The 25544-nt window shown below is 42.5% G+C and overlaps 1 protein-coding gene across 3 annotated transcripts in view; it reads left to right on the top strand.

The window, feature by feature from the left end:
• The window catches only part of LOC135540003 (AMP deaminase 2-like), a 79437-nt gene extending 57076 nt beyond the window's left edge, over window positions 1–22361 (top strand). For all 3 annotated transcript variants that reach the window (XM_064966293.1, XM_064966295.1, XM_064966294.1), the window contains exons 2-18: window positions 5082–5221; window positions 6741–6871; window positions 7516–7584; window positions 13477–13594; window positions 13961–14147; window positions 14335–14476; window positions 14599–14688; window positions 14971–15100; window positions 15390–15584; window positions 15748–15879; window positions 16056–16219; window positions 16402–16528; window positions 16706–16869; window positions 20112–20232; window positions 20514–20687; window positions 20842–20952; window positions 21029–22361. In XM_064966293.1, coding sequence (XP_064822365.1) covers window positions 5082–5221; window positions 6741–6871; window positions 7516–7584; window positions 13477–13594; window positions 13961–14147; window positions 14335–14476; window positions 14599–14688; window positions 14971–15100; window positions 15390–15584; window positions 15748–15879; window positions 16056–16219; window positions 16402–16528; window positions 16706–16869; window positions 20112–20232; window positions 20514–20687; window positions 20842–20952; window positions 21029–21247 — 2414 coding nt within the window. In that variant the 3' untranslated portion in view covers window positions 21248–22361. The remainder of the gene's footprint in view (window positions 1–5081; window positions 5222–6740; window positions 6872–7515; window positions 7585–13476; window positions 13595–13960; window positions 14148–14334; window positions 14477–14598; window positions 14689–14970; window positions 15101–15389; window positions 15585–15747; window positions 15880–16055; window positions 16220–16401; window positions 16529–16705; window positions 16870–20111; window positions 20233–20513; window positions 20688–20841; window positions 20953–21028) is intronic.
• The last annotated feature ends 3183 nt before the right edge of the window (window positions 22362–25544 follow it).

Here is a 25544-nt window from a genome sequence, read left to right as displayed (position 1 = left end):
TGGAGCTTTGCAGCTCCTTCAGGGTTATCTTTGGTCTCTTTGTTGCCTCTCTGATTAATGCCCTCTTTGCCTGGTCCATGAGTTTTGGTGGTCGGAACTCTCTTGGCAGGTTTGCTGTGGTGCCATAATTCTTTCCATTTTTTATAATGGATTTAGTGGTGCTCCGTGGGATGTTCAAAGTTTCAGATATATTTTTTAGAACCTGTTTGGAGAGCTCCTTGACCTTTATAGTGCCACTTGCTTGGTGGTGCCCCTTGCTTAGTGGTGTTGCAGACTCTAGGGCCTTTCAGAAGAGGTGTGTGTGTGTGTGTGTGTGTGTGTGTATATATATATATATATATATATATATGTATGTATGTATATACATACTGCGATCATGTGACAGATCATGTGACACTTAGATTGCACACAGCTGGATTTATTTAACTAATTATGTGACTTCTGAAGGTAATGGGTTGCACCAGATCTTATTTAGTGGCTTCATAGCAGGAGGGGTGAATAGATTTGCACACACCACTTTTCCGTTTTTTATTTAGTATAATTTTTTGAAACAAGTAATTTTGTTCATTTCACTTCAGCAATTTTGACTTTTTAGTGTATGTCCATTACATGAAATCCAAATAAAAATCCATTTAAATGGCAGGTTGTAATGCAACAAAATAGGAAAAACGCCAAGGGAGATGAATACTTTTGCAAGGCACTGTACGTGCATTGATCTGATCTCCTGTAATATACCATTGTAATGCTTAAAAGCCAGATCAATGCTAGTGGGCGGGACAGACCATAGTATTGTGACCATAACCATGAACACTAAGGTTACAAAGAAACCCCCAAGGATTGTGGTCAAGAGACATTTTAAAACATTTAATCATAAGCAGTTTCAAAATTTTATTTGGCTGTTGTACCCTGGGAGCTGATTTATCTAGAGGATGATTTAAATCACGCTACAGGATGTTTTATTGATTTGCTCACTGGGGTAATGGACCATCATGCCCAGCAAGAAAGAGTACAGTTGGGGCTTGTCCATCACCATGGATTGATGATGAACTGGGTGAGGCAAGTCTTAGCAGCCAAATATGAACTAGAAATTGATTAACATAATTATAGAACACTATGTAATTATGCAGTTAAATCAAATCGTAAGAAGAAAAATATTTTACAAAAATGCTTTTATTGATTGTAACAATGATTCAATACATTTATGGAATAGTGTACACCTATCTTGGTACATCTATCTAATCATGCCCATCTAGTGTGGAGGTTGATGGGAGAACAATAACAAAACCAGCTGATATTGCCTTAAAAAAAAAAGTAATTTACTGAGAGATAATGTAAACACCCATTCTTCCAAACAAACTATTGTCCAATGGATTGATGATTATATTATGAGCAAAATAAACTGGTGTTAGTAGAGGTGTTAAACCTATTGAAGTCATTATCCAATGGCAAATCTAAATGTTATGAGCTAATGGACAATTTTTTACTTCACTATGCTGCTCCCCAGATTGCAGCTCCTCTGAAATACATATTTAATTGGTCACTGGAAAAGGGGACATTTCCAAATGTATGGAAGCATGCTGAACTTTGTTCAATCCCGAAAGACAGAAAAGAACCCATTACTCCTGCCAATAGTCGACCAATCAGTCTACTCCCTTCACAGTAAGATATTGGAGGATATTGTGAGTAGACAAATATGAGAGTATATGGGCAATAATGATCTGATCACAGCCAATCAGCATGCTTAAGTCGTGACAACAGCCTTATTCTAAAATGGATAAAAGAAAAGAAAAAAATCCCAATCTACACGCAATACCCCATAATAACGAAGCGAAAGTAAGTTTTGAGATTTTTTTGCAAATGTAATTTTAAAAATTATAATAAGTATATATATAATAATATACAGTTGAAGTCGGGAGTTTACATACACCTAGCCAAAGACATTTAAACTCAGTTTTTCACAATTCCTAACATTTAATCTGAGTAAAAATTCCCTGTTTTAGGTCAGTTAGGATCACCACTTTATTTTAAGAATGTGAAATGTCAGAATAATAGTAAAGAGAATGATTTATTTCAGATTTTATTTCTTTCATCACGTTCCCAGTGGGTCAGATGTTTACATACACTCAATTAGTATTTGGCAGCATTGCCTTTACATTGTTTAACTTGGGTCAAACATTTTGGGTAGCCTTCCACAAGCTTCCCACAATAAATTGGGTGAATTTCGGCCCATTCCTCCTGACAGAGCTGGTGTAAATGAGTCAGGTGTTTAGGCCTCCTTGCTCGCACACGCTTTTTCAGTTCTGCCCACAAATTTTCTATAGGATTGAGGTCAGGGCTTTGTGATGGCCACTCCAATACCTTAACTTTTGTTGTCCTTAAGTCATTTTGCCACAACTTTGGAAGTATGCTTGGGCTCATTGTCAATTTGGAAGACCCATTTGCGACCAAGTTTTAACTTCCTGACTGATGTTGCTTCAATATAGCCACATAATTTTTCTTCTCATCATGCATTCTATTTTGTGTAGTGCACCAGTCCCTCCTGCAGCAAAGCACCCCCACAACATGATACTGCCACCCCCATGCTTCACGGTTGGGATGGTGTTCTTCGGCTTGCAAGCGTCCCCCTTTTTCCTCCGAACATAACGATGGTCATAATGGCCAAACAGTTCTATTTCTGTTTCATCAGACCAGAGGACATTTCTCCAAAAAGTATGATCTTTGTCCCCATGTGCAGTTGCAAACAGTAGTCTGGCTTTTTTATGGCGGTTTTTTAGCAGTGGCTTCTCTCTTACTGAGCGGCCTTTCAGGTTATGTCGATATAGGACTCGTTTTACTGTGTATATAGATAATTTTGTACCTATTTCCTCCAGCATCTTCACAAGGTCCTTTGCTGTTGTTATGGGATTGATTTGCCCTTTCACACCAAAGCACGTTCATCTCTAGGAGACAGAATGCATCTCCTTCCTGAGCTGTATGATGGCTGCGTGGTCCCATAGTGTTTATACTTGCGTAATATTGTTTGTACAGATGAACGTGGTACCTTCAGTTGTTTGGAAATTGCTCCCAAGAATGAACCAGACTTGTGGAGGTCTACAAATTTTTTTCTGAGGTCTTGGCTAATTTATTTTGATTTTCTCATGTCAAGCAAAGAGGCACTGAGTTTGAAGGTAGGCCTTGAAATACATCCACAGGTACACCTCCAATTGACTCAAATGATGTCAATTAGCCTGTCAGAAGCTTCTAAAGCCATGGCATGATTTTCTGGAATTTTCCAAGCTGGTTAAAGGCACAGTCAACTTAGTGTATTTAAACTTCTGACCCACTGGAATTGTGATACAGTGTATTATAAGTGAAATAATCTGTCTGTAAACAATTGTTGGAAAAAGTTACTTGTCATGCACAAAGTAGATGTCCTAACCGACGTTACAAAACTAGTTTGTTAACGAGAAATTTGTGGAGTTTTAATGACTCCAACCTAAGTATATGTAAACTTCCGACTTCAACTGTATATATACCTTATATACCTTACATAAGTATTCAGACCCTTTGCTATGAGACTCGAAATTTAGCTTATGTGCATCCTGTTTCCATTGATCATCCTTGAGATGGTTCTACTTGAGTCCACCTGCGGCTCACACCTTTCTAAATGAGGTCCCACAGTTGACAGTGCATGTCAGAGCAGCAACTAAGCCATGAGGTCGAAGGAATTGTCCGTAGAGCTCTGAGACAGGATTGTTTAGAGGCACAGATCTGGGGAAGGATACCAAAAATTGTCTGCAGCATTGAAGATCCCAAAGAACACAGTGGCCTCCATAATTCTTTAATGGAAGAGGTTTGGAACCATCAAGACTCTTCCCAGAGCTGGCCGGCTAGCCAAACTGAGCAATCGGGGGAGAAGGGCCTTGGTCCAATGGTCACTCTGACAGCGTTCCAGAGTTTCTCTGTGGAGATGGAAGAACCTTCCAGAAGGTCAACCATCTCTGCAGCACTCCGCCAATCAGGCTTTTATGGTAGAGTTGCCTGATGGAAGCCACTCCTCAGTTAAAGGCATATGACAGAAAAAAAATAAGTTAAAATATATAATAATAACATGAGTGTTTGTGATGAGTCCAGTTGCTCTGGCATCTTTCATGGGGTGATTAGGCGTAGCAGAGCATGCTGTGGGGACACACTCATTTACAGGGCTTGTCTGTCTTAAAATTTAACCCTCTGCATCTCAGGAGTCCCCTCCAGTATAAAGGCCTTATGGGATCATCATGCCAAAGCAGCATTCTCTGAAAACACACACACACAGTTTAGAAAACTATCACGTGGCTCTTGAGCTCATCGCTCATCTTTTGGTTACTAATCCCCCATCTCTCTCTCTCTCTCTGTTTTCAATGGGACATACACAGTGGGGTCTTTGTTCTCTGCCTGCCTGCCTGCCTGCCAGTGTAGTGTGTACTCTCTCACCCAGCAGCGTCCGTCTCAGGGGAAGGTTCTGTTATTGTGCTCCTCCCCTCAACCTCTCCTCCCCTCTCTCCAGACCAGGTCTCCATGGCAACGGGTGTCTGGCATCTGACAACATTTATCTTATTATTGAGCATCCATCTGAATGACCCTTAGGGTGGGCTATATACCACAGAGACTACTGCCACACACACAGACACCACTCCTGCTGCTGCCTGACACACAATGCAGTGGGCAGTCAACAGAGACACAGCTCAAAGGGCCAGCAGTGCTGTGGAGAGACTACAATACCACTGAAGCTGTCATGCTGTAAGGAAGCTCCTCTGTGCTGTATGCAGAGCACAGCACTGCTGCTGAGAGACGAGGCTGTAGTTGAGAGAGAAGAGGGCCGGAGTGGAGTATACTAGTGTAGTCCCATGTTGGAGGTGATGGCACAAGAGTTGTGGCTGTGAAATATCAGACAGTGTTTAAATGTTGCAAATCCATGCAATAACAACTCACTCCGTCTGCCTCTCCCTCCCTGTTGTTTAACTTTTATTTTTTGTTGTCTTTTTTGGAATGTTTATTAAATGTTGTTTAACACTGCCTCTCTCTCTCTCGATCTTCCTCTCCACCGCTCTCCCTCCATCTAGATCTGCGTGGTGTAGCAGGGCAGGCCAAGCCCCTGAATCCTCAGCGCTCCCTCCCTGGGACACCCATCAGTCACACACTCAAACACTTCCCCATCAACCTGCGTACATCCATGGACGGAAAGTACAAGGAGATCGCTGAGGTGAGAGCACAGTGACACAGTGTTGTCAACAGTGGTGTAAAGTACTTCAGTAAAAATACTTTGAAGTACTACTTAAGTAGTTTTTTGGTGTATCTGTACTTTACTTTAGTATTTACAGTGGGGCAAAAAGTATTTAGTCAGCCACCAATTGTGCAAGTTCTCCCACTTAAAAAGATGAGAGAGGCCTGTAATTTTCATCATCGGTACACTTGAACTATGACAGACAAAATAAGGAAAAAAATCACATTGTAGGATTTTTTATTAATTTATTTGCAAATTATGGTGGAAAATATGTATTTGGTCAATAACAAAAGTTTACAAAAGTCCTTTGACAGCTCTTTGGTCTTGGCCATAGTGGAGTTTGGAGTGTGACTGTTTGAGGTTGTGGACAGGTGTCTTTTATACTGATAACAAGTTCAAACAGGTGCCATTAATACAGGTAACGAGTGGAGGACAGAGGAGCCTCTTAAAGATGAAGGTACAGGTCTGTGAGAGCCAGAAATCTTACTTGTTTGTAGGTGACCAAACACTTATTTTCCACCATAATTTGCAAATAAATTCATTAAAAATCCTACAATGTGATTTTCTGGATTTTTTTTCTTCTCATTTTGTCTGTCATAGTTGAAGTTTACCTATGATGAAAATTACAGGCCTCTCTCATCTTTTTAAGTGGGAGAACTTGCACAATTGGTGGCTGACTAAATCATTTTTTGCTCCACTGTATATTTTTGACAACGTTTACTTAACTACATTCCTAAAGAAAATGATGTACTTTTTACTCCATACATTTTCCCCAACACCCAAAAGTATTCATTACATTTTGAAATCTTAGCAGGACAGGAAAATGGTGCAATTCACACACTTATCAAGAGAACATCCCTGGTCATCCCTACTGGCTCTGATCTGGCGGACTTACTAAACACATGCTTCGTTCGTAAATTATGTCTGAGTGTTGGAGTGTGCCGCTGGCTATCCGTGATTTTGAAAAACAAGAAAATGGTGCTGTCTGGTTTGAATTTTAAGTTATTTGTACTTTTACTATTGCATTTCCTTTTGATACTTAAGTATATTTAAAACCGAATACTTTTAGGGTTTTACTGGGTGTCATTTACTTTTACTTGAGTCATTTTCTATTAAGGTATCTTTCCTTTTACTAAAGTATGACAATTGAGTACTTTTTCCACCACTGTCAAGCACTTTCCAAATACTTGTGCGTGCGTGCGTGCGTGCGTGCGTGTGTGCGTGCGTGTGTGTGTGTGTGTGTGTGTGTGTGTGTGTGTGTGTGTGTGTGTGTGTGTGTGTGTGTGTGTGTGTGTGTGTGTGTGTGTGTGTGTGCGTGTGTGTGTGTGCGCGTGTGCGTGTGTGTTTGCGTGCGACTGCATGTGTTGGATGTTTGTGTCGGGGTTAAATGTTCATGATGTTTATGTAAGTTTGTGTATTGTAATGTTAAGTAAACTCTTCCTGTGTGTGTAATGTGTGTGTGTTCTAATGTTTATTTGACTCTCTGTGTATCTCTCAGGAGCTGTTCACTCGTAGCCTGACGGAGAGTGAGATGCGCACCGCTCCTTATGAGTTCCCTGAGGACAGCCCCATTGAGCAGCTGGAGGAGAGACGCCAACGCCTGGAGAGGCAGATCAGCCAGGACATCAAGTAGGGACACACACAGCAGCAGACATGCACACTCACATACACACCAACACAACTCCCCCGTACACACCCAAACACCCTCCATATACCCACAGGCACACAAGCACCCTCAACAGCTTCCATCATGTCGCTTTTAAGCAGGCCAGCTGACTAACATAAGTAAACAGCTAAAGGAGTCAGTCAGTAGCATTCACATCCTGGTGTTCCAGCCTGTTCCACCCACAGGAGAGGGGGGGGGGGGGGTTCTGTCTGGGTTAATGGGGTGTGATGGCCTATTCCACTGAGCCATTCTCAGGGGGGATCTGACACACTTAGGAATCCTTGCTCCACTCACCGCAGCAGGGTCATGTGACCAAGGTATACTGTCTGTTCCACTGCTAACTGATCATGTTTCTCTGTTTGTCCCATTTCATCTGATCACCCTTCACACCCTGATCCCCTTTGTGTGTGTCATGTGCGTTACTGTTGTTCTCTTGTGTGTTTTGTATGTGTAACTGTATTTGCATCCTCTCTGTCTTTCTTTCTGTGCTTGTGTGTTTAAATGTGTGTATGTGCCCCCCCCTCCCCCCTCTCCCCCTACCTTGTGCTTTGTCTTACCTGTACCCCTCTGACCTGGCCTTTCCGCCATGCACTCTGCACCACGCCAGGCTTGAGCCAGAGATCCTGCTCCGCATCAAACAGGAGTTCATGAAAATTGACAGCGCTGCCGACCTAGAGTGAGTGAGCTATACTTTCAGTCTCTCTCTCTCTATCTTTTGCCTATTCCTAACAATCTTGTGAATGCATAAGGCCAAGTGTTTACCTGTACGTATGTACAGTCCTTGGCGCTCATTTGCTGAAGAGTTTAATTTTAAATGTATCATTTTTTTATATATTGAGAATGTTCCACTCTATCTCCATTAGCAAAATATGAGTTCCCTGTGTGCTGCCCCCTACTGATGATGTATAGTCATCACAGGTGATGTTGAGTCATTTTATTTATTTAACCTTTATTTGACTAGGCAAGTCAGTTTAGAACAAATTCTTATTTACAATGACGGCCTACTCCGGACGAGGCTGTGCCAATTGTTCGCCGCCCTATGGGACTCCCAATCAAGGCTGGATGTGATGCAGCCTGGATTCAAACCAGGTACTGTAGCACTGAGACTCTTGCACTGAGATGCAGTGTTATAGAGGTGCAGGGCTGATATTCAGTCCAAAAAGATCATGAAACAACTTATTTCTTCAATAACATCTCAGTAGTCTGTTACACTTTAATAAAGTACTGCAAATTACTTTAGAAGGTAATCTTTCAAAATTCTATTGAGTGATGCTGCGTAAAACACCCTTGGAGGTGTGTTGGGGCATTGGGGTGGCAGGCAGCCTAGTGGTTAGAGCTTTGGACTAGTAGCCAAAAGGTTGCAAGATTAATCTCCATGCTGTCGTTCTGCCCCTGAACAAGGCAGTTAACCCACTGTTCCTAGGCTGTCATTGAAAATAAGAATTTGTTCTTAACTGACTTGCCTAGTTAAATAAAGGTTTAAAAATGAAAATCTAATTGTCCTGTTGAAAAACAAATGACAATCTTACTAAGCGCAAACCAGATGGGATGGTGTATTGCTGCAGAATGCTTTGGTAGCCATGATGGTTAAGTGTGCCTTGATTTCTAAATATATCACAGACAGTGTCACCAGTCACTGTGGGAACCACACATGCATAGACTATCTAGGGTTTTCACCTACTCTGTGTCTCACAAAGACATTGGTCACATTTGGACTCAAGGACAGATTTTCACCGGTCTACTGTCCATTGCTCGTGTTTCTTGGCCCAAGCAAGTCTCTTCTTATTGGTGTCCTTTAGTAGTGGTTTCTTTGCAGCATTTTGACCATGAAGTCCTGATTCATGCAGTCTCCTCTGAACAGTTAATGTTGAGATGTGTCTGTTACTTGAACCCTTTGAAGCATTTATTTGGGTGGCAATCTGAGGTGCAGTTAATTCTGATGAATTCATCCTCTGCAGCAGAGGTAACTCTGGATTTTCATTTTCAATGGCGATCCTCTTGAGAGCTAGTTACATCATAGCACTTGATGGTTTTTGAGACTGCATTTGAAGAAACTTTCAAAGTTCTTGACATTTTCCGGATTGACTGACCTTCATGTCTTAAAGTAAATGATGGACTGTCGTTTCTCTTTGCTTATTTGAGCTGTTCTTGCCATAATATCGACTAGGTCTTTTACCAAATAGGGCTATCTTCTGAGTACCAACCCTGCCTTGACACAACACAATTGGCTCAAAAGCATTCAGAAGGAAAGAAATTCCACAAATTAACTTTTAACAAGGCACACCTGTATATTGAAATGCATTTCAGGTGACAACCTCATGAAGCTGGTTGAGAGAATGCCAAGAGTATGCAAAGCTGTCATCAAGGCAAAGGGTGGCTACTTTGAAGAATCTCAAATGTAAAATATGTTTTGATTTGTTTAACACTTTTTTGATTCCATATGTGTTATTTCATAGTTTTGATGTCTTCACTATTATTCTACAATTATTCTCTAACCAGGAAGCTTATAAGAAATCCCGCCATGTCCGCCGACAAACCATCAAACAGGTAAAGCGTCAATACAGGACTAAGATTGAATTGTACTACACCGCCTCCAATGCTCATCGGATGTGGCAGAGCTTACAAACTAGTACAAACTACAAAGGGAAGCACAGCCGCGAGCTCCCCAGTGACACGAGCCTACCAGACAAGCTAAATTACTTCTGTGCTCGCTTCGATCCAAGTAACACTGAACCATGCATGAGAGCATCAGCTGTTCCGGACGACTGTGTGATCACACTCTCCTTAGCCGATGTGAGTAAGACCTTTAAACAGGTCAACATGGATTACCAGGACGTGTAGTCCGAGCATGCGCTGACGAACTGGCAAGTGTCTCACTGACATTTTTAACCTGTCTATACCTGAGTCTGTAATACCAACATATTTCAAGCAGACTAGCATAGTCCCTGTGCCCAAAAACACTAAGGTAACCTTCTCAATGACTACCGACCCGTAACACTTTGTAGCCATGAAGTGCTTTGAAAGGCTGGTCATGGCTCACATGAACACCATTATCCAAGAAACCCAAGGACCACTCCAATTTGCATACAGATCCACAGATGATGCAATCTCTATTGCACTCAATACTGCCCTTTCCACCTGGACAAAAGGAACACCTATGTGAGAATGCTATTCTTTGACTACAGCTCAGTGTTCAACACCATAGTGCCCTCAAAGCTCATCACTAAGCTAAGGACCTCAGGAATAAAACACTTCGCTCTGCAACTGGATCCTGGACTTTCTGGCAGGCTGCCCCCAGGTGGTAAGGGTAGGTAACAACACATCCGCCACGCTGATCCTCAACACTTGGGCCCCTCAGGTGCGTGCTCAGTCCCCTCCTGTACTCCCTGTTCACTCATGACTGCATGGCCAGGCACGACTCTTAACACCATCATCAAGTTTGCCGATGACACAACAATGGTAGGCCTGATCACTAACAACAATGAGACAGCCTATAGGGAGGAGGTCAGAGACCTGGCCGTGTGGTGCCAGGACAACAACCTCTCCCTCTATGTGATCAAGAAAAAGGAGATGATTGTGGACTACAGGAAAAGGAGGACCAAGCACGCCCCCATTCTCATCGACGAGGCTGCAGTGGAGCAGGTTGAGAGCTTCAAGTTCCTTGGCATCCACATCACCAACAAACTATCATGGTCCAAACACACTAAGACAGTAGTGAAGACGGCACGACAAAGCCTATTCCCCCTCAGGAGACTGAAAAGATTTGGCATGGGTCCTCAGATCCTCAAAAGGTTCTACAGCTGCACCATCATGAGCATCCTGACTGGTTGCATCACTACCGTGTATGGCAACTGCTTGGCCACTTCAGAGGGTAGTGCGTACAGCCCAGTACATCACTGGGGCCAAGCTCCCTGCCATCCAGGACCTCTATACCATGCTGTGTCAGAGGAAGGCCCTAAAAATTGTCAAAGACTCCAGCCACCCTAGTCATGGACTGTTCTATCTGCTACTGCACGGCAAGCAGTACCGGAGTGCCAAGTCTAGGTCCAAGAGGCTTCTTAACAAGGCTACCCAGACTCCTCTTTTACGCTGCTGCTACTTTCTGTTTATTATCTATGCATAGTCACTTTAACTCTACCAACATGTGCATATTACCTCAATTACCTCAACTAACCGGTGTCCCCACACATTGACTCCGTACCTCCTGTATATAGCCTTGCTATTGTTATTTTACTGCTGCTGTTTAATTCTTTGTTAGTTTTGTTTTCTCTTTTTTTCTGAAAACTTCTTAAATCATTGTTGGTTAAGGGCTTGTAAGTAAGCATTTCACTGTAACCTGTTGTATTTGGCGCATGTGACACATTTGATTTGATTTGACAATGTAGAAAATATTAAAAATAAAGAAAACTCTTGAGTAAGTGAGAAAATGAGTAAGTGACTCCAAACCTTTGACTGGTACTCTATGTATATTTGTTATATTAATACCATGCAGTGGACACCTAACCCTGTAGGTCTATGCATGCAATGCCCTAATGCATTTAGTGCTCAAATCTCTGACAGCTGAACTGTGGGGAGGACAATTATTGTTTTCGGAAATTAAAAACCAATAGGCTATAAATGGAAACACAAGGAATAGTGTTTTTATAATTTGTTATAGGCTGTTTTTAAGGAATGAAAATGTGGCTCATTTGGCCAATATCCCTGGTTTATTGATGGCGCTAGCTGTGTGGGTGGACGCCTTATTAGGTTACGCACCCAATGCATATGGATGACCAGAACATTTCTCAAATGTCAGATAAATTAAAATATTTCCTCTTACTTGTCCAGCGCCTGATTTTCCTCATGGAAATCCTGCACCACGGTTCCACTACATTGGTACAGCCCTGTCTTTTAATGTTCATCTTAAATATCTTAAAAACAAATCTTAGACATGCCTTGGTATTCATGACCGAAATAATCCTTCCGTCTAACTGCAAATATTCAACAGCTGAGGCGCAATTCACAGAGAGACACAAAAAGACAGAAAGACAGTGAGACTAGAGGTCAACCGGTTGTGATTTTTCAACTCCGATACCGATTTATTTCCAGGACCAAAAAAAGCAGATACAGATTTTTATAATATATATTTGTAATAATGACAATTACAACAATACTGAATGAACAATGAACATTTTTATTTTAACTTAATATAATACATCAATAACATCAATTTAGTCTCAAATAAATAATGAAACATGTTCAATTTGGTTTAAATAATGCAAAACAAAGTGTTGGAGAATAAAGTAAAAGTGCAATATGTGCCATGTAAAAAAGCTAACATTTAAGTTCCTTGCTCAGAATATGAGAACAAATGAAAGCTGGTGGTTCCTTTTAACATGAGTCTTCAATATTCCCAGTTAAGAAGTTTTAGGTTGTTGTTATTATAGGACTATTTCTCTCTATACCATTTGTATTTCATATACCTTTGACTATTTTATGTTCTAATAGGCACTATAGTATTGCTAGCCTAATCTCGGGAGTTGATAGGCTTAAAGTCATAAACAGCGCAATGCTTCAAGCAAAGCGAAGAGCTCCTGGCAAACGCAGTGAAGTGCTGTTTGAATGAATGCTTACAAGCCTGCTGCTGCCTACCACCGCTCAGTCAGACTGCTCTATCAAATCATAGACTTAATTATAATATAATAACACACAGAAATACGAGCCTTAGGTCATTAATATGGTCAAATCCGGAAACTATCATTTCGAAAACAAAACGTTTATTCTTTCAGTGAAATACGGAACCGTTCCGTATTTTATCTAATGGGTGGCATCCATATGTCTAAATATTGCTGTTACATTGCACAACATTCAATGTTATGTCATAATTACGTAAAATTCTGGCAAATTAGTTCGCAATGAGCCAGGCGGCCCAAACTGTTGCATATACCCTGACTCTGCGTGCAATGAACGCAAGAGAAGTGACACAATTTCCCTAGTTTAATATTGCCTGCTAACATTTAATTTAACTAAATATGCAGGTTAAAAAAAATAAAAAATTCTGTGTACTGATTTTAAGAAAGGCATTGATGTTTATGGTTAGGTACACATTGGTGCAACGACAGTGCTTTTTTCGCGAATGCACTTGTTAAATCACCCGTTTGGCGAAGTAAGCTGTGATTCAATTCTAAATTAGCAGGCACCACATCGATTATATGCAATGCAGGACAAGCTAGATAAACGAGTAATATCATCAACCATGTGTAGTTAACTAGTGATTATGTTAAGATTGATTGTTTTTTATAAGATACGTTTAATGCTAGCTAGCAACTTACCTTGGCTCCTTGCTGCCCTCCTTCCTGTAATGTAATCGGCCATGATCGGTGTCCAAAAATTCCAATTACCGATTGTTATTAAAACTTGAAATCGGCCCTAATTAATCGGTCGACCTCTAAGTGAGACATATGTCCAACTAAACCTGCCAATAAAGTATTGATTCATATATTTTCATAGGTGCTTTGCAAACGTCATACCTAAACCCCATGCTCTCTCCTATCCTAATCTTTTCTTTACCCCTTCTCTCTCCCTGTAGGTTTATGAATGAGCTGGGTGGTGTGGACAGGACGGATGATGGCTGGATGAAGGAGAGAGTATTACCAATGGAGCGAGAGTACCAGCGTGTCTCAATATCAGGGGAGGAGAAGTGTGGGGTGAGAGCCGCTGACTAAACAACTTGATAGAATAAATCCGGTCACAGTCCATCCTGATCAGTGTTTTATCATGCAGTGGTTTCTCATTCCAAGTACTAGTTGGTTGGTCTCTCAGTGTGCCACATGCTTACTGTGAAAGGTAAACCAATTCAGTCAACAAGTCTATTGAGGTGGGTTTGGTAGTGCTTGGACTTATTTATTTAGACAGTTGGATATACAGAGGAAGTAGTTCAGAAATGAGAGCCTGGACCGGGTAGTGAACCCCGGTCTCCAGTGGGGACAGCATGTTGTCTAGAATTGTGAAATTGTTACCCACTCAGCCACACTGTAGACAATGCCTGACTTGTACCATTCTGCCCTGACCAGGTGCCCTTCACAGACCTGGTGGATGCAGCTAAATGTGTGGTAAAGGCCCTGTTCATCAGGGAGAAGTACATTGCTCTGTCCATTCAGAACTTCTGTAAGACCACTGCCCGCGAGCTGGGAGAGCTGGGAGAGAAGCCCCTGGACCTACGCATCTATGAGGAAATCCCTGAGACCCCCGTTGATGCAGGTTTGACATACTCAAACACCTGACACATTTGGTATGACACAAACTGAGACACACAGGGCATAGCTGTAGGGTTTCTGCCCCTTTCTTCTTTAGCAAATTAGTTACTTTGTGAAATTGTGAATGAAAATAAAGTTGTGATGTATAATAGTATGGTGAACTTTTCTCCCTTTCCCTCTGTCTCCCACAGATGCTCCAGTCCACCCCCCTGTCTCAGAGACTCACCCCTATGAAAACCAGGACACCAAGAACATGCCTGCAGACACAGGGTACAGCTGTAAGATGGTGGATGGGGTCATGCATGTCTACACCAAGAAGAGCCCCATGGAGAAGTGAGTTTGTGTTTGAGTCTGCTTGTTTTCAGTTTTTGGTGTAAAGTGTGTGATGGGCTAGTCTGCTTCTACGTGTGTGTAAGAGAGAGTGTGTAACCGAAATTCTCCATCCTCATTTCCAGGAGTACAGAGTTGGACCTGCCTTACCCAGACCTGAAGGAGTACATCGCTGACATGAATGTCATGATGGCTCTCATCATTAACGGACCAGTGTGAGTGTTACTGGTTACTGGCCTTACAGTTAACATTAGTCACATCTGTTGTCTCATTAGTACTCTGTGTATGTCAAAACTGTGCAAATTCTGTGTACACATGTCAAGAGTGAGACATATATATGTGTGTGTGTGTGTGTGTGTGTGTGTGTGTGTGTGTGTGTGTGTGTGTGTGTGTGTGTGTGTGTGTGTGTGTGTGTGTGTGTGTGTGTGTGTGTGTGTGTGTGTGTGTGTGTGTGTGTGTGTGTGTGTGTGTGTGTGTGTGTGTGTGTGTGTGTGCAGAAAGTCTTTCTGCTACCGCCGGCTGCAATACCTGAGCTCTAAGTTCCAGATGCACATCCTGCTGAACGAGATGAAGGAGCTGGCAGCCCAGAAGAAGGTTCCTCACCGCGACTTCTACAACATCCGCAAGGTGACACACAACAACACTGACACAACAACCGTTCACAACACTACAGCATCCAACAGCTTCTTGATCTACAACATCTCTATAAAACCTGCAAAGTGTTCAATATCAGTTAGTCACTCCACATTGGAGTGAAATATATCTGGAAGTAGTCTCCCACTTTTTCCTTGGTGTAGTGACCAATGAAGATACACCACTGCTAAGTGCTAACTAACTCAGGCTTTCTGTTTTGTCTTTCTGGCATCCATCCTCAACATCTCATTGTTGTTGACCCTGTCTCTCCCTTTGCCCCCAGGTGGACACCCACATCCATGCCTCATCTTGTATGAACCAGAAGCACCTGCTGCGCTTTATCAAGCGAGCCATGAAGAAGTACCCTGGGGAGATAGTCCACATGGAGCACGGGCGGGGACAGACCCTCATGGAGGTGTTTGAGAGCATGAACCTGACTGCCTTTGACCTGAGTGTGGACACACTGGACATGCACGCGGTGAGGAGCAGGGGGAGAGGGGATGGGAAAAGAGAATTGTTAGAGAGGGAGGGGTAGGAGAATTGTTTAAAGAGGGAGGGGTAGGATAATTGTTTAAAGTGGGAGGGGTAGGAGAATTGGGGGAAAAAGAATGGCATCGTAAGTGTCACCTGTCTACTCTCAGGACCGCAACACGTTCCATCGCTTCGACAAGTTCAATGCCAAATACAACCCCATCGGAGAATCCATCCTGAGAGAGATCTTCATCAAGACAGACAACCACATTGAGGGCAAATACTTTGGCCACATGATCAAGGTCTGAAACCATCCCATGCTACCTTAAACAGCCATACAAACAGTGGTGTTTGTGTTAGTTCACCCCACATAGTTATGCACATTGATATTAAGAGAAAATGTGGCCTTGAACTCTTAATTCACAGACATTAATACAATGATATTGATGTCTCTAATGCGTTGTTGGTGTTCCATCAGGAGGTGATGGCTGACCTAGAGGAGAGTAAGTACCAGAATGTGGAGCTGCGTCTGTCCATCTACGGCCGCTCCCGGGACGAATGGGACAAGCTGGCCCAGTGGGCCGTCAAACACCAAGTCTACTCTGACAACGTGCGCTGGCTCATCCAAGTGCCCCGCCTTTTGTGAGTAGTACCCCTACCTACGACAGCATCAACAAAGCAGTTATACATATCTACCTTTTATCAGCTTTTCTTGGATGTAAACCTCTCCTTGTATTTGTGACATGTATTATCTTTGAATGAATACTATGAATGAATGTGAATGATAATAATCTTCCATATGATTAACCCTCCTCTGACTGCAGTGATGTGTACCGCACCAAGAAGCAGCTGGCTAACTTCCAGGAGATGATGGAGAACATCTTCATGCCTCTGTTTGAGGTCACCATTAACCCCCGCAGCCACCCTGAGCTGCACCTCTTCCTCCAGCATGTGAGTCATTCACACAGCACTACAGTCAACAAAGTACTCCCTTTCCCTACACCTAACATATCCAGACGCTTGAGATGCATTTTCTTCCGGTCAGAAAGAACTTAGGGCCCCACCTCATTCATACACTCCAGGTACTGTTTTACCGTAACTTATTGTTGTATAACTGTATGTTGTCAGGTGGTGGGCTTTGACAGTGTGGATGACGAGTCCAAGCCGGAGCACCACATCTTCAACATGGACAGCCCCCTGCCAGCCGACTGGACAGAGGAGGACAACCCTCCCTACTCCTACTACCTCTACTACACCTACGCCAATATGGCCGTGCTCAACCACCTGCGCAGGTACCAGGCTGCTTAACGAACCTCAGCACAAAGACGACTATAAAAAATAAATAAAGGCCAAGTGCAGTCAAACTAGATTTTCATGTGTTTTATATATACACTACAGTTCAAAAGTTTGGGATCACTTAGAAATATCCTTGTTTTGTCAATTAAAATAACATCTAATTGATCAGAAATACAGTATAGACGTTGTTAATGTTGTAAATGACTATTGTAGCTGGAAACGGCTGATTTTTTTATGGAATATCTACAAAGGCGTACAGAGGTCCATTATCAGCAACCATCACTCCTGTGTTCCAATGGCACGTTGTGTTAGCTAATCCAAGGATGCTGGCCTTGTAGGCAGAGTTGCAAAGAAAAAGCCATATCTCAGACTGGCAAACAAAAATAAAAGATTAAGATGGGCAAAAGAGGAACTCTGCCTAGAAGGCCAGCATCCCGGATTCGCCACTTCACTGTAGACGTTGAGACTGATGTTTTGCGAGTACTATTTAATGAAGCTGCCAGTTGAGGACTTGTGAAGCTTCTGTTTCTTAAACTAGACACTAATGTACTTGTCCTCTTGCTCAGTTCTGCACCGGGTCCTCCTACTCCTCTTTCTATTCTGGTTAGTGCCAGTTTGCGCTGTTCTGTGAAGGGAGTAGTACACAGCGTTGTACCAGATCTTCAGTTTCTTGGCAATTTCTCGCATGGAATAGCCTTCATTTCTCAGAACAAGAATAGACTGACGAGTTTCAGAAGAAAGGTCTTTGTTTCTGGCCATTTTTAGCCTGTAATCGAACCCACAAATGCTGATGCTCCAGATACTCAACTAGTCTCAAGGCCAGTTTTATTGCTTCTTTAATGAGGACAACAGTTTTCAGCTGTGCTAACATAATTGCAAAAGGGTTTTCTAATGATCAAATCAAATCAAATCTAATTTCTAATGATCAATTAGCCTTTTAAAATGATAAACTTGGATTAGCTAACACAACGTGCCATTGGAACACAGGAGTGATGGATGTTCAAATCAAATTTATTTGTCACATACACATGGTTAGCAGATGTTAATGCGAGTGTAGCGGAATGCTTGTGCTTCTAGGTTCCAACAATGCCGTAATAACCAACAAGTAATCTAACCTAACAATTCCAAAACTACTACCTTATACACACAAGTGTAAAGGGATAAAGAATATGTACATAAAGATATATGAATGAGTGATGGTACAGAATGGCATAGGCAAGATGCAGTAGATGGTATCGAGTACAGTATATACATATGAGATGAGTAATGTAGGGTATGTAAACAAAGTGGCATAGCTTAAAGTGGCTAGTGATACATGTATTACATAAAGATGCAGTAGATGATATAGGGTACAGTATATACAGTGCCTTGCGAAAGTATTCGGCCCCCTTGAACTTTGCGACCTTTTGCCACATTTCAGGCTTCAAACATAAAGATATAAAACTGTATTTTTTTGTGAAGAATCAACAACAAGTGGGACACAATCATGAAGTGGAACGACATTTATTGGATATTTCAAACTTTTTTAACAAATCAAAAACTGAAAAATTGGGCGTGCAAAATTATTCAGCCCCCTTAAGTTATTACTTTGTAGCGCTACCTTTTGCTGCGATTACAGCTGTAAGTCGCTTGGGGTATGTCCGTGATTGACTGTAGACCCAGCCACATACCTCTTGTGTCTGAGCCGTTGAATTGTGACTCTACTTTGTCTCTATACTGACGCTTAGCTTGTTTGATTGCCTTGCGGAGGGAATAGCTACACTGTTTGTATTCGGTCATGTTTCCGGTTACCTTTCCCTGATTAAAAGCAGTGGTTCGCGCGTTCAGTTTCACACGAATGCTGCAATCAATCCACAGTTTCGTTAATCATAAGGCATACGCCCCCGCCCCTCTTCTTACCAGAAATGTTTGTTTCTGTCGGCGCGATGCGTGAAGAAACCAGCTGGCTGCACCGCTTCCGTTAGCGTCTCTCGAGTGAGCCATGTTTCCATGAAGCAAAGAACGTTACAGTCTCTGATGTCCCTTGATAATTGGCCCCTGTACGCCTATGTAGATATTCCATAAAAAATCTGCCGTTTCCAGTTACAATAGTCATTTACAACATTAACAATGTCTACACTGTATTTCTGATCAATTTGATGTTATTTTAATGAACAAAAAAAAGTGTTTTTCTTTCAAAAGAAAAAAAAAAGCTTATTTCTCTCAAATTTTGTGCACAAATTTGGTTACATCCCTGTTAGTGAGATGTTCTCCTTTGCCAAGATAATCCATCCACCTGACAGGTGTGGCATATCAAGAAGCTGAACAAACCGGAGCTTTAGCCAGAGAATGTAATGTTCATTTCCCTACCATAAGCCGCCTCCAACGTCGTTTTGAAGAATTTGGCAGTACGCCCAACCGGCCTCACAACCGCAGAGGAGGTCAGCCAGGGACCTCCACATCCGGCTTCTTCTCCAGCGGGATCGTCTGAGACCAGCCACCCGGACAGAAGATGAAACTGTGGAGTATTTCTGTCTGTAATAAAGCCTTTTTGTGGGGAAAAAGTAATTCTAAATGGCTGGGCCTGGCTCCCCAGTGGGTGGGCCTATGCCCTCCCAGGTCCACGCATGGCTGCAACCCTGCCCAGTCATGTGAAATCCATAGATTAGGTCCTAATTAATTAATTTCAATTGACTGATTTCCTTATATGAACTGTAACTCAGTAAAATCATACAAATTGTTACATGTTGCGTTTATATTTTTGTTCAGTATATATACACGCTGTGAGGTTGGAATAATACTGTACAATTGTGGAAATTATGATAATGCACTTTTATTGTAAGAGCAGCTTGGAAAGGCTGCCTGAAATTTCAGCTTGTTTGATGTGATGGAGTTTTGATCTGCCTGGTGACATCACCAGGCGGTAAATTAATTAATAGACCAATAAGAAACAGAGTTCCTAACTTCTCTGTCAATAACAATAACAGCTAGCTTTCAGTGTTCTTCTCCCCGCTCCCAGACAGCCCTAGCAAGATTCTTGCTTGAGAAATTGCTCTTTGCTAAAAAGCTATTTTGGTTTCTTTTTTACCATGAAAATAATCACAGTGAGGTTGTTACCCAGAAATGATTTGATATTGAGATAAAAACGGCTGCATTGGACCTTTAATAACATAAATGATGACTGAATCGCATGAAAACATTAAGTATTGTTAATGAATATACTTTATGAAGCTAATATTTGTTTGCTTGTGACATGCAGGAGGCGTGGCTTCCACACGTTTGTGCTGCGCCCTCACTGCGGGGAGGCGGGGCCTGTCCACCACCTGGTGTCGGGTTTCATGCTTTCAGAGAACATCTCCCATGGGCTGCTGCTCAGGAAGGTCAGTCAGCACACACGTCATTTCCCATAGCGACGCCACACTACCATGGCAACAACACGACAGACAGATAGTAGAGTTCAGTTCATAGGTGACCTCTGAAGGTTTGATTGATTGATTTATTAAATGATGTCTTGGTTTTGGGACTTTGCTCACCAGGTTACTTCAGCAAATTTAAGAGAATTCAGAAGAACAATCAGACACTTTCCCCTTGAATACTGCAGTTATGCATTTAATAAGATAGACTATATCATATGGCATCTCTTTCCTCCTCATGTCCCCAGGCACCAGTGCTGCAGTACCTGTACTACCTGGCTCAGATTGGCATTGCCATGTCCCCCCTGAGCAACAACAGCCTGTTCCTCAGCTACCACCGCAACCCCCTGCCTGAGTATCTGTCCAGAGGTCTCATGGTCTCTCTGTCCACTGACGACCCCCTACAGTTCCACTTCACGAAGGTCAGTGCACAGGGGAGTGGTGTCAAGACACACACATACACAAACACACACAGAGGCAAAACAATTCACACTACAACTGCAATGGTGAGTCAGTACAGTCAATCAGTACAATTCATTGAATGTTTGTTTGTCTTTTGTGTGTGTTTGTCCTCAGGAGCCTCTGATGGAGGAGTACAGCATCGCCACACAGGTGTGGAAGCTCAGCTCCTGTGACATGTGTGAGCTGGCCAGGAACAGCGTCCTTATGAGCGGCTTCTCCCACAAGGTATCTGCTTCCTCTCCTCTCATCCACAGCCATTTTGTGCCAAGTGCTCTGCTCTGATGTTCTTTCTTGTCTCCAGGCAAAGAGCTACTGGCTTGGGCCCAAATACAGCAAAGAGGGCCCAGAGAGCAACGACATCCGTCGCACCAACGTCCCAGACATCCGCGTGGCATACCGCAGTGAGACCCTGCTGGAGGAGCTCAACCTCATCACCCACGCTGTGCGCACCAAGGAGCTGGACAACATCGACGAGGAGGACACCCTCTCCATGGCTCCCATCGGGGCAGAAGGACGCTAAATCAACAACTCCTCTCTATTGCTCCCTGGATAGGTTTTATTTCATATTGGAGGAGATTTTCTGATCTTCGATCTGTTCCTGGGTCACTTCCTCTGTCACTTTTATCTCCTGACCCTCCATACATTAACACCCCAAGTGATTTCCTTTGTCATGTGACCCTGCATGGGAAGGAAGATCCCACAGTTTGCCTGTGATTTAATGACATGTTTGTAACCATCACTGATATATCACACACACACACACACATATTGCAGTTTTCCTGTCCTAAAAGCTGCTTATCTTCCATCACACAGTGATGCTGCTTTAACCTTAACATCTAGTGTAATATTAACATCTAGTGTAATATTAACATCTAGTGTAATATTAACATCTAGTGTAATATCATCTAGACATCTAGTGTAATATTAACATCTAGTGTAATATTATCATCTCGTGTAGTATTAACATCTAGTGTAATATTTTCATAATGGTTATAACTTTTGAAGTAGGAAAACAGATACAACTTAGCAGCAATATTATGAGTGTATTATCCATGGGTCATCTTACCTCACTACACAATGCATAGGTTCCACACTACATTGTTCCAACAACACCTGTTCCGCACTGAGAGGAACAGTCGCATGTAACTTTGAGATGCATGGAAACCATGGTAACACTTTTCTAAAGTACGAACGTACTGAGTTTAAAAAACAAACAAAGGACCAAATCTGTGTGGTCTAGAAGCAGAAGTTGTGCACAATTCCAGTTTGTGTGTGCTGCTGGGTATCGGCTGGCTTTCATCTGTTTCTGGCTTCAGGAGGTTTCTAGTGCTTTAATAGCTAAAGGAGTCCTCTCAGCTAGTCTCTGTGATCTAAATCAGCTCTAACTAAAAAGCAAGCAGGACATCCAGCAGAGACACTGCAGCAGCCCTCAGGACATGGAGCTGTGTTGTGACTGTGGTCTACTGCAAACATTCCATTCAATTAACTTTAAGATGTTATTTTCACATTAGTTATAGAATATGCAGCCAAAAAGAGTAGATGTATACTATTCCAGTACAGATGCATGATGTGTACAGGGTATATATATATATATATATACAGTGGGGCAAAAAAGTATTTAGTCAGCCACCAATTGTGCAAGTTCTCCCACTTAAAAAGATGAGGGAGGCCTGTAATTTTCATCATAGGTACACTTCAACTATGACAGACAAAATGAGAGAGAAAAAATCCAGAAAATCACATTGTAGGATTTTTAATGAATTTATTTGCAAATTATGGTGGAAAATAAGTATTTGGTCAATAACAAAAGTTTATCTCAATACTTTGTTATATACCCTTTGTTGGCAATCACAGAGGTCAAACGTTTTCTGTAAGTCTTCACAAGGTTTTCACACACTGTTGCTGGCATTTTGGCCCATTCCTCAATGCAGATCTCCTCTAGAGCAGTGATGTTTTGGGGTTGTTGCTGGGCAACACGGACGTTCAACTCCCTCCACAGATTTTCTATGGGGTTGAGATCTGGAGACTGGCTAGGCCACTCCACGACTTTGAAATGCTTCTTACGGAGCCACTCTTTCGTTGCCCGGGCGGTGTGTTTGGGATCATTGTCATGCTGAAAGACCCAGCCACGTTTCATCTTCAATGCCCTTGCTGATGGAAGGAGATTTTCACTCAAAATCTCACGATACATGGCCCCATTCAATCTTTCCTTTACACGGATCAGTCATCCTGGTCCCTTTGCAGAAAAACGCCCAATGCATGAAGTTTCCACCCCCATGCTTCACAGTAGGTATGGTGTGCTTTGGATGCAACTCAGCATTCTTTGTCCTCCAAACACGACGAGTTGAGTTTTTACCAAAAGGTTATATTTTGGTTTGATCTGACCATATGACATTCTCCCAATCTTCTACTGGATCATCCAAATGCTCTCTAGCAAACTTCAGACGGGCCTGGACATGTACTGGCTTAAGCAGGGGGACACGTCTGGCACTGCAGGATTTGAGTCCCTGGCGGCGTAGTGTGTTACTGATGGTAAGCTTTGTTACTTTGGTCCCAGCTCTCTGCAGGTCATTCACTAGGTCCCCCCATGTGGTTCTGGGATTTTTGCTCACCGTTCTTGTGATCATTTTGACCCCACGGGGTGAGATCTTGCGTGGAGCCCCAGATCGAGGGAGATTATCAGTGGTCTTGTATGTCTTCCATTTCCTAATAATTGCTCCCACAGTTGATTTCTTCAAACCAAAATGCTTACCTATTGCAGATTCAGTCTTCCCAGCCTGGTGCAGGTCTACAATTTTGTTTCTGGTGTCCTTTGACAGCTCTTTGGTCTTGGCCATAGTGGAGTTTGGAGTGTGACTGTTTGAGGTTGTGGACAGGTGTCTTTTATACTGATAACAAGTTCAAACAGGTGCCATTAATACAGGTAATGAGTGGAGGACAGAGGAGCCTCTTAAATAAGAAGTTACAGGTCTGTGAGAGCCAGAAATCTTGCTTGTTTGTAGGTGACCAAATACTTATTTTCCACCATAATTTCAAATAAATTCATTAAAAATCCTACGATGTGATTTTCAGGATTTTTTCCCCTAATTTTGTCTGCCATAGTTGAGGTGTACCTATGAGGAAAATTACAGGCCTCTCTCATCTTTTAAGTGGGAGAACTTGCACAATTGGTGGCTGACTAAATACTTTTTTGCCCGACTGTATATATATATATAAGGATATATCTGTCTGTGGTAGAGTGGATGCTGAGAGATGTGAATGATGGAGCCAATCAACCACAACTTGTTTTCCAAGCACAAGTCAAGAATAATGAATACAGCATCTTACAAGCCAGGGGGGCTCCCCCCCCCCTACCATTACCTCAACAGTCACCATGTTCTTGGATATGGATCCTCCAAACCCTATTGCGTGTTTATATCCAACTCCCACCCCTCACACACCTCTTGGTCCTCTAAATAGACCAGAACAGACCCCAGGGACTGGCCTCTGGACCCACTATGTCGGTTATTAGTTCATTGTATGCAGTGCCCTGTATGCTCCATACCAGACTTACCAGTGCCTTTTGATTTTAGGCACTAGCTAGCCTGTCACAGTCCAAGCTGTTCTCATGTTCTGCTGCAACGCCTCAGTCCTCATCACCAACAACAACAACAACCGCAGCATCTGTTCTCTTCATGCATTAGCATTTTTGCTGAACTAACATCAAGATGATGCCATTGGGACTGAAACCATGCAGCATGTTAAAGTACCTTCTCTCTTACCTACCCAGACCTTCCAGTGAAGTGGAAGAAACCGTTTTACCAATGCTCTGCTTTGGCTGCATTTCCACCGTGCATCTTATGTTGTGAATGCCTGCATGGAGCCCTGCAACAGGAGTGGCTGAAAAGCTGTTTAAAGTGAGATGTAACGTGAAAAAGCAACACATGAGAATCCAAGTAAGCTGAACGACTGTCATGTATGAATGATTGTTGTTAGTTTGTGTTCTGCAAAACAAGCTTGTCATCCCTATGGCAATGCTCAAACCGTGCAGGGACACGTTTGCGTGGTTGTCATCGGGAACAAATGAGCTCATCCCCACCACCATGGTTGTCATGGTCACCAAAACAAGTACACACCTATCCCCATTATCTTGCCCAAAGACAAAGAGCCTCTTATATGTCCAATTCAAACTGTGGCAATTCATCTTGGATATTGTTATAACTGTTCTAATTGTACACTCCTATTACATGCCAAGACTGTTCCAGTTGAATAAGTGGGCCCAAATTGTAAATGTTCACCATGCATTGCATACTATATCTACCAGGCCATTTAAAAAACTTAAGATCGAAGCGTGATATATACAGTAAGGCCTAGATTCAAGCAGATCAAGTGTTAACCGGCGACAGCCGACACCCACATAGCTGATGTTTTGGCATCAGAAGTGGAACTGCGTTGGAGCTGTCAAATCGGTGAGCAGCTGCTCTTTATCATTGTCACGAAGCCACACCCGTCCCACTCTCGTTAAGTTCAGAACGAGAAAGTGTAGTCTATATAGAAATATTGACGCACAAATAGAAAATCATCATCAAGGTGTAGATTACATCTCACATCCCAGTGTTCTAACTTATAAACAAGGCTGCATGGGATTTCTCTTAATGTGACTCCGTGCAGCCAATGGCAATGTCCGCTTTAGCAATAATGCCAAGAGCCGCTTGTGGATTTGACAGCTCTAACGCAGTTCCGACACCGGTCAAACAACAGCTATGCGGATGTCGGCTAAAGCGGTTCTGATTGAATAGACCCTAAATATTTGAGAAACCAGATATTTTAGGAGACAT

Source organism: Oncorhynchus masou, chromosome 5, assembly GCF_036934945.1.
Source record: "Oncorhynchus masou masou isolate Uvic2021 chromosome 5, UVic_Omas_1.1, whole genome shotgun sequence".
NCBI lineage: Eukaryota > Metazoa > Chordata > Actinopteri > Salmoniformes > Salmonidae > Oncorhynchus > Oncorhynchus masou.
Note: the sequence above shows the minus strand (reverse complement) of the source record. Positions and strands in the feature narration are given on the sequence as shown.